Raw genomic sequence first — 9,469 nt, 5'->3', positions numbered from 1 at the left:
TTCTCGTTTTTTTTAGCTGAATTGCAAAATTTATAAAGATATGACCCCTTTTTAATGTATTCGCGTTAAAACTAGTTCAACGGAAGCACTCATAAAGATTAATATTTTGATGATTATATTTATGTAACGAAGTTTTTCACAAAAATCAATAAATTATCTGTCAAATCATCTTTAAAGTTATGTAGTGGTTAAATGTCTTTGACCGCCGCCGAAGTGAGCGTTGACTGCGACAAATTATAACTAAAAACGCTGCCTTATAATATTTCTCTCAACACTAACGGTCAGCACAACAGTCAACACTACCACCAACTATTACAACCAAAAATCAAACGCCAGAGTTATAAACATCATTTATCTCCATCGAACTGCTCGTCGAACTGCTGCGCGGTGATCTTGCGCTTCTTGAGCTTGTTGATGAGCGCGACGTCGGCGGCCAGCTCGTCCAGCTCGGCCTGCGTCACGGCGCGCCGCTTCCGCCCCCTCCCCGCTTCCGAGTTCCGCTGCTTCAGCTCCTTCCGCTTTTTCCGCTTCTCCTTCTTCGCGTCTTTGTTCTGTTGGGACTGCTCCCAAGGTTGCGTCTTCACCTGGAATGAGAAAGCAACTTTTAGAACCGGGATGCGAGAGATTAACGTAGGAAGTGACAGAAGTTAAAGTTGATTATTTTATAACTTGATTTTAATAAAATACGCTACCGATAGATGGCACTATGCTAACTTAAACCGCGCTGTACTATAATGTAAAATCACATCAACGTTAACAAAAACACCACGCTGTAATGGCAACGATTTGTATATCGCTTATTGTTCGTGCAGTATAAAATGCGATGACTATTCATTCCAATTAAACATATTAAGCTATCAGAGGTAAGGTTATAAATCTACTAAAACACATTACCATCTTCTTTTTCTTCTTGCTGGGCCAAGTCCCGGTCTCTTTATACTCCTTCAGCTTGTGCAGTCTGCTGGCCTCCTTCTGCGGGTCTCTGTAGGGTATATCGTTGAAGTCGATGGTGGCAGTGGGGCCGCGGAACTGCGCGCGGTGCTCCTCAGTGAGCTCCGGCATGCGCGGCAATTTTAGTAGACCGTAGCTTGTTGCCACGTGACTGTAAAGGATTTGGTGGTCAAAACATTGGGATAGCTATCATTGTATAAGTGTTAGGCGCTTTGCAGACGACGGGGCGGGCCGGTCAATTTTGCCGAGAACGATAGCACAAAGGGAATCCTATATTACCAACGCACACGGCGGCCGGAAGGACCGCGATGTTCGCGGCTGCCCGCCGTGCATGGGCGTACCGAGGGGGGGGGGGGGGGGGGGGGGGGGCAGCTGCCCCCCCCCCCCCCCCCCCCTGGATCATGTTAACGTCTCTGCTAAATATATTATTCAGTACTTTCATCTACAAAAATAACGAATTTTTGCCATTTGTTTGCAATACAACTAAAAATTATTAATTTTTTATTCTTTATAAGCACCTAGCTTATAAAAAACCTGTGGCCCAGAATCTGCGTAATTTGCCCCCCCCCCCCCCCCTGGCCCAGAACCTGGGTAATTTGCCCCCCCCCCCCCCCCCCCCCCCCCCCCCTGGCCCAGAACCTGGGTACGCTCATGCCGCCGTGTATCACACATACCAGTTAACATGCAGTAACGCAGACGGCGGCGCGGGGCGGCTAGCTCTATTCTCTCTATCTCCACTAGAACGAACGTCCTGAACTGACTGCCTCCGCCCGTGGTGTGCTTTGTGTACGCGGCGAGGGCAGCCGCAGACATCGACGGGCAGACGCGGTCTTTATTGTTTCGTGGACAAAAAGCCCGCCCCGCCCCGTCGTCCGCAAAACGCTTAAATAACATAAATGAACTAAATCAAGTATGAACCGCTGACCCGAGCGGCAGCTCCTTCAGCCGCAGCAGCAGCGCGGCCTCGTGCGCGGAGTAGGCGCGCGCCGCCGACACGAACGCGCGCTGCCCGCGGTCCAGCAGCGCTCGGTCGGACAGCTGCAGGCCGTGCAGCACTGACAGCACCTGGGAGGATAGCCATCTGTCAGCTCTATACAGTGGTTGAACATGCATTGGCGTTAAATTACTTCTGTTGGCCACTAGGGGCCGTCTTCTGAGCCTACGCGAAGGCCGTGTTTGTTGATGAACTTTAGCGAAACAAAAATAAAACATTTGAATTTAGACATATAAGGGTTTTTTTCTGTCATGCGTGTTGTTATCCAAATATGGTCCAATTTTTATTTCGAAAGCAAGTTACGGAAGCAAACCTCAGCTACAGTAAAAATTCGCAAGCACTACAGTAGTACTTTTAATACAGTACCTAGTACTTTTCTGTATGTCAACAATCATCATCACAGCGAGCACTGAGCAGTGACTAAACCTCACTCTCTCATGAACTCACCCTCTCCCTAAGTTTATCAGTGATCTTGATTTCCTCGCCGGAGTCCCTCCAGTCGATGAGCTCGACTCGCTGGTTGGCCCTGATGAAAGTCACGTAGGCGTCCTCGTGCGGCAGCAGCGGCAACAGCGAGCAGCCTGGCGCGCCAGCCCGCGCCGCCCGCCCCGCGCGGTGCACCAGCGCCGCGGGCGACGCCGGCGGCTCCCACTGCAGGACCCAGTCCACCGCCGGGATGTCCAGACCCCTGGACAAACAAGTTTTAGCCTGACAGAACCCTATGTTGTGGAAAATTGCGGATTCCAGTTAAGACATCATTAATGTTAAATGTTATTGATTATATTGTGTGTTGTAGACAAAAAGAGTTCATCAATTTTACTTTTCTAGTCCCAGTTAGCAGCAGTCAGTAATGCAGCCTGATGTTGCTAGACTAAGCATCACGTTATTGGTGATCTCATCCAAATACCTAAATAAATATGTACTTACGTGAATGACACACAAAGAAAAGGATTTTCAGTCTCACCTCGCCATGAGATCAGTGCACAGCAATATCGTGTTCTCGGCGGCTCGGAACTGGTCCAGCACCCTGGTTCTCTTGTGCTTCATCTTGCCGTGTATCGCGAACAGCCTGACGCCCGGCAGCAGCGCCGGCAGCGCGTGCGCCCAGTAGTCCACGCACGCGCACGTCGGCAGGAAGAACAGGCCCTTCAGAATCTTGCGGTTGCGGATGAAGTTCAGGAGCACTAGGAACTTGTCCTGCGGCTCCACGATGATGTAGTAGTTCTTCAGGTTGACGGGGGTGCTGATCGTGGCTTTCTCCTTGACGCTGATGAGCACGGGGTTCCGCAGGCCGGCGCGCACGAGGTCCTGCAGCTCCTTGGTCTGCGTGGCGGAGAAGAGGCCGGTCCGTCTCTGGCGCGGCAAGTACTGAAATATCGTGGTCAGCGTCGCGTTGAAGCCCAGGTCCAGGAGACGGTCCGCCTCGTCCAGCACTAGGAAGTCCTAGAAAATAAAAACATTGCACGTAAATATATTACTAGGATATTTAACTGGACTGGGGCACGTCTTTTGTCCCCTTGGGAGTTGTGAGTTAGTGGCACATCACACATGACGTGATTTATTCACATCAAAATTGCTCCTGTAGGTATTGGAATCAAAACAGCAAACATCAAATTAATTAATAAATAGAATTAACCATCGATCAGTAAAAAAAAAATTACATTGGATTACATATTGGTTATTCAATATCAAGTGCCCTTTAAAGAACTTGAATTCTAACTGATTTCAAAGTTGTTTGTCTTCCTGTCCCATGGTGTTGCAGCTGTTTTTAAGGTTCCTAAAAACAGCAGCAACAGTTTAGTAATAGTGTCCCGTTTTTACCCTTTGAGTACGGAACCCTAAAAATGATAATGATAATAATATAAATATATAATAATCAAAAACGACTGAACGGATTTTAATGAAACTTTACAATAATGTATTATATGTATACCATACATCAGAATAACACGTAGGCTACAATTATTTTCCCCGACATTCAAAATAAAGGAGGTGTTATGACTGTTATGTTAGTTTTTAGGGTTCCGTACCCAAAGGGTAAAAACGGGACCCTATTACTGAGACTTCGATGTCTGTCCGTCTGTCTGTCACCAGGCTGTATCTCAAGAACCGCTATAGCTAGACTTACGAAATTTTCACAGATTGTGTATTTCTGTTGCCGCTATAACTACAAATAATAATAATAAAAAGCCCTTTATTCTGCATATTGACATAATTTTGTTTTAAATATTTTAAATCAGATCTCTTAACACAGTGTGCCTCTCGGCATAGGCCTCCTCCAACGACTTCCACTGCTTTCTGTCTCTTGCAACCCGCAAATAACCACAAATAATAAAAACGAAATAAAATAAAACAAACGTGATTTTTTCGGCCTTTTTTGCTCTATATCAATAATGTAAACAGTTAGGCACTTGAATTTTTCACAAAGTCCTTTATTATAATATGTGTACTTTAATATTTAATTATAATATTAAAATAACATAAAAATTTGAGGGGGGCTCCCATACAAAAAACACAATTTTTGGCCTATTTTTGCTCTATAACGGTATGGAACCCTTCGTGCGCAAGTTCAACTCGCACTTGGCCGATTTTTTTTATTACTTAATCTATCTTAAAATTCTTAAATATTCCTTCAAATCATATACTTAACTGATTTAAGCTGGCCCCAAGACAATCAATTTTAGTGTGCAATATCACATATTATGCAATATTTGACAATCGCGCGCGCCTTTTAATCTTATTGTCAAATAAATGGTAGTACAATAAAATATTGTTCAATATTATTGTAGGTTTAAGCTGCGCGTCCACTGCATCGGAATCGAAGCGAACGGAGCGTCGTCATTTACAAAATGCCGATGGGGTGCGTCCACTGCATTCGGATTCCGCATCGGCAATTTAGTTATTAATGTATTTGAAATGTGTGCGTTAACGCTTTGGAGTTAAGGTTGGATTTGCTATGTTCAGTTTTGATACTTTGTTTCGATGCGCTTTGACTCTGCACTAAATATATAAATTGACACATAGACGCGGCTGCGGATGACGTCATCGGCATAAATTCCGGTCTTAGGCGCAGAAATGTCGATCCAGTGCACGCAGTACCATACAAATCAATACAAAGCAACAAATCCGTACGCTCCGTACGCTCCGATTCCGATCCAGTGCACGCGCAGCTTTAGGGGCTACCTAAGAACAAAAACTAGCAAGGAAGATGTGGAATATGGGTAATATTTTTGTATATTACACACAAATGCGCGCCCGCGCTCATGCACATCTGTACACACAAACACACAGACACCTTTACGCAGATAAACATCACTTATTACAATAAGAGTTGTTTAATTAGCAATAGTTGAATGTGGTAAAGTTGCCCCTTCTCGGGTATAGGCCTCCCGCAGCCTCCCTATCCATGGCTTTGTCAATCCAATCTTTTCCAGCTTGTTTTGGTCTGCCTACTGTTCTTTTGCCCGTGGGCCCTTTCCATTTGGTTGTCACGAATGTCCACCTCTTATCTTTGAAGCGAGCGATGTGTCCAGCCCATTGCCATTTCAAGGTAAGTGCATGTTTTAATGCATCTGTGATTTTTGTTTTTTCCCTTATTACTTCACTCCTTATTTTATCTATCTTTCTTATCCTTAGCATGCTTCTCTCTATTAATTTTGGGTGTTTTTTATTTTGGCTTTAATGTTTTTTGTGATCACAACATTACTATAGTGTAAAAGTGTATTCTTACCAAATCCTTTAAGCGTCCTGGAAGATTGAGATGTTTTCTCTCTGCTAGTAAGTCTTGAAAACGTCCAGGTGTGCACACGACAATCTGTGCCCCCTTCTGCATGCTCTCAGCATCCACCTCTATGGGACGCCCACCAACTAGTAAGGCCAATGTCACATGGTGTAGCTCAGGCTCTTGTAGGAACTCGTTTATTACCTAAAACACATTTTATTTGTATATAAAAATTGTATTAGGGGGGTATTACATTATCATTTATATGATCATATATAGGATCCAATATATATGATCATTTGATCATATCTGCATATTACATTATCATATTTCATCGATCCTATTTTACGTCATATACAGTGTTTACAATAGCCAATGGGAACGCTAATGCTGACAGGTATTGACGTCAGGGTTACTAGATCTCAGAGAATTCGATTTGTCAAAAGGCATTGTCATTTTAATATGGCTTGTTTTTTGTTATTGCAGCAAGATTCATGGGCGTATATAAGGGGGGGGGGTCCTGGGGGCCCGGACCCCCCCCCCATTACTATCCATCTTACTTGTCCAATCGACAATATATTATGTACCCAACGATTTTCATCAACGAGGTACATGTATTTTTTTTCTATTTATTTTAAACAATAATATAATAATTATTATTATTATACTGTGGAGCGTGTCAGTAGACAGAGTAGGTATTTAGGCTCCTGCAGAACCCTTCATGGGCGAGTCCAACTCGCACTTGGCCGCTTTTTTATGTTAGGGACCCCCCTTATCAAAACTATATATACGCCCGTGGCAAGATAATCCAAGTATATAATTAGAAAAAGAATTACATTGCATTATTTGAAACATATTAACGAACAAGAAATTAAAAACTCTTTTTTATATTAAATAACTGGCAACACCTATTTCTATGACTGTATTGGATCCAATCTCTCAGCAAATGTCAAAAATCTATGATCAAGGAAGAAATGAATCATTTATCTATATTACATTATCCAATATAAATGACTCAATGATTTAAGATCCAACATAAATGATAATCTAATATCCCCCTTAGGAATTTTAAAAATTAGGATTGCGTCCAATAAAATTGGAGTGTGTCCAATAAAAGACCATAAGAATCATCAGAATGTGAGTATAAATGTTCAAGGGATCCGGGATAGGCAGTGCTTATACAAGTATTGCTTTTGCCTGTTTATATGTACCTCAGGCGACATGTCTAACATAAACAACAGCTTCTCACAGAATAATGTTACATTTAACTTTAATTCATGATCTGGACTAGACCTTATGATTTTTTATAAAAGGAATATACATTTTAAATAAACTAACAGACCTTGTGTATTTGTGTGGCCAGTTCTCTCGTCGGCGATATCACAACAGCATAAACAAAATCCTTTCGCAGAGGCTCGTCCTTCTGTCTTTTGATTAACATTTCTAGCATCGGCACCACAAACGCCAGGGTTTTGCCCGACCCGGTCACCGCCTCGGCCACGACGTCCTTACACGATAGTATGAGAGGAATCACGGCGGCTTGGATAGGAGTCATCGTTTTGAAACCTTGCTTGTTGATGCAGTTTAACACCGGCGCCGACAGGGCCGGAGAAACTTTACACCACTCTTTGTTCACCATTTTCAATTCAATATTAAATTAGTAGCGTTTATATTTTACACTAAGTTTGCATTTTGCACTGTAATTTTATTACAGATTTACGATTTACGAACCACACAGTCAACAACACCACATGTTTTTGACTTTGACAGTTGAACTTTGAAGTTTGAATGATAGAAAATTGACAAATGACAAATTCAAAATGATTGGCTGTTCGTGGGTCCCAACTCCCAACTCCCAAGTTGGGAGTTGGGTTGGGACCTGTCTGAAATAATCTCAATTTATGACAAATCTGTGGTCTGTCCGTTGTCTACATTGAGGTACTATAGGGACCGTGCAGAAACTATAGAGGGCGTCGTAATTCGACAGCAGCGACACGATGCGAGTAAAAGAAGTAACTTGTGAGTGACTTTGGCTGCGTCATATACTAGTAATCTGTGGGCTGCGCATTCTCTTTGACCCCGGCTAGTTTATAAGTGATTTTTTTATTTTTTAGACTATTAGACCATGCGCGCACGGGCAACTTAGTTGCTCGGCGATTTATTTGTCTCTTTCGAAAAAATAATTGCCATGTCGTCGGGGTGCGCGCACGAGAGCGACAGCAACCCGACTTCTTTCAGTTTTTTCTTGACAGTCATCAACATGGATTTGGTCGAGACGGCTGCAGTGGTCGTTGCACTCGCTATAAAAAACCGAAGAAAGCGTCGAAAAATAGAATAATGGATGCATCCACTATGGAGCGATCGGCTGACTCTCGGGAAATTTTATACTAGTTTTATGAAATTGAGAGCATACCCAAAAAAAATTTTTAGTTACTTACTTTAGACTGAGTGTCGAAAGTTTCGATGAACTGTGCAGAATCTTACTAGATTGGCAGTTTACGGCAGCAACGCGTTGCCACTTCGAAGATGTCTGCAGGCATATCTGACCTACATAATGACACAATAACAATATTATGAATTGACATTGTCTTTTGAGCTATCAAGTGGTTACGCATTTCTGAGAATATTTTGTAAGACGTTGCTATTGCTACTCTATAGTATTTTAGAAACTCATTGCTGCAAGTACACACAAACTCACGCAGCGGCAGTCGAGTGGCAACTGGCCGATCGGCAACTTTTTTGTTGCCCGTGCGCGCACTTGCATAGAAACCAATAGGGAAGGAGACAGTTGCGTCGCGGGCTCTGGGCAACGAAAAAGTTGCCCAGAGTTGCGTCGCTACGTGCGCGCACTTTCATACTAGCTCCTAGACTTCATCAAGAGACAAATAAATCGCCGAGCAACTAAGTTGCCCGTGCGCGCATACCCTAAAATGATTTGATACTACACTCCCAAGTGGCCACATGCGGCCGCGAGAACAACAACAGATTTCCAAGAATCCGCGATCGAAGGATTAAAGTAAAAGACTAGATGACGCCCGCAACTCCGTTGCACCATAAAACATTTATCGCGCGAGAACCGAACATTTTCCCGGGATAAAAAGTATCCTATGTCCTTTCTCGGGGCTCAAAGTAAATCCATACCAAATCTCAGCAAAATTGGTTCAGCGGTTTGGGCGTGAAGTGCTAACAGACAGACACACTTTCGCATTTATAATATTGAGTATGGATGAGTTTCTAACCGTAAACAAAGAACGAAAGCGTGAATAAAAATGTATAAAGCTTATCTAGTAACTAGTTATCTAAGAAAATATCTGAAAAAGCAATGATATTGTATGAAAAAGTAGAATATCATTGTGAAAAAAGAAAGTAAAAACTTGATAAATATTGCAATAAAATAATGAATATGCAAAAATACTTATAATAATTACTGAAAATGCCTGTGGACAATCCTGTGGATTAATAAAATAAAACAAGTTCACTGAAATAAATGCTTTTATTTCATCAACCTTCTGTGATCCGCTCGATACCATCTTCACAACTTTTGTTTGTCACTATTTTTAACTAATTTCAGTCTGTACCTCATCAGTGCAAACACCATATAAATATTCTTTAAATAACACCCAAAGACTGCACTATTAATCTTTTTCCTACTTGAAAAATTATCCTTTTGAGAACCAACAATTTGACAAGAGGGTTCAAGTTCAATACTATCCTCAGTGTTGAATTCCTGGCAGGACTTCTCCAAATTATCCTTACTTTTGATGCAAATTTATGCCAATCAAATGAGCTGTGCATCAGTATGT

General features: G+C 42.5%; 1 protein-coding gene and 1 long non-coding RNA gene across 2 annotated transcripts; one reads left to right on the top strand and one right to left on the bottom strand.

Annotated features, from left to right (window-relative positions):
- Positions 1 to 338: 338 nt before the first annotated feature.
- On the bottom strand, positions 339 to 7,403 carry LOC121728179 (probable ATP-dependent RNA helicase DDX55 homolog). Its single transcript, XM_042116310.1, has 7 exons — positions 7,009 to 7,403; positions 5,676 to 5,870; positions 2,910 to 3,388; positions 2,393 to 2,633; positions 1,877 to 2,016; positions 895 to 1,102; positions 339 to 584 (listed from the first exon to the last, which is right to left on the bottom strand). The coding sequence occupies exons 1-7, from the start codon at positions 7,303 to 7,305 to the stop codon at positions 348 to 350; spliced, it is 1,797 nt and encodes a 598-aa protein (XP_041972244.1). The 5' UTR covers positions 7,306 to 7,403; the 3' UTR covers positions 339 to 347.
- LOC121728200 lies at positions 2,912 to 8,207 on the top strand. Its single transcript, XR_006035764.1, has 3 exons — positions 2,912 to 2,924; positions 7,983 to 7,987; positions 8,143 to 8,207. It is a non-coding gene; the product is annotated as an uncharacterized LOC121728200 (long non-coding RNA).
- The last annotated feature ends 1,262 nt before the right edge of the window (positions 8,208 to 9,469 follow it).

This window comes from Aricia agestis, chromosome 6, assembly GCF_905147365.1.
Source record: "Aricia agestis chromosome 6, ilAriAges1.1, whole genome shotgun sequence".
In the NCBI taxonomy this organism is placed as follows: Eukaryota; Metazoa; Arthropoda; class Insecta; order Lepidoptera; family Lycaenidae; genus Aricia; species Aricia agestis.
This window is presented reverse-complemented; position numbering and strand designations above follow the sequence as displayed.

Excerpts from the sequence above, each read along its gene's own strand:
- LOC121728179 (XM_042116310.1), bottom strand. The coding sequence starts at position 7,305 with ATGGTGAACAAAGAGTGGTGTAAAGTTTCTCCGGCCCTGTCGGCGCCG. Across the intron at positions 5,871-7,008 it reads TGGCCACACAAATACACAAG|GTAATAAACGAGTTCCTACA; the intron begins GTCTGTTAGTTT and ends AATGTGTTTTAG. Across the intron at positions 2,017-2,392 it reads CTGATAAACTTAGGGAGAGG|GTGCTGTCAGTGCTGCACGG; the intron begins GTGAGTTCATGA and ends CTATCCTCCCAG.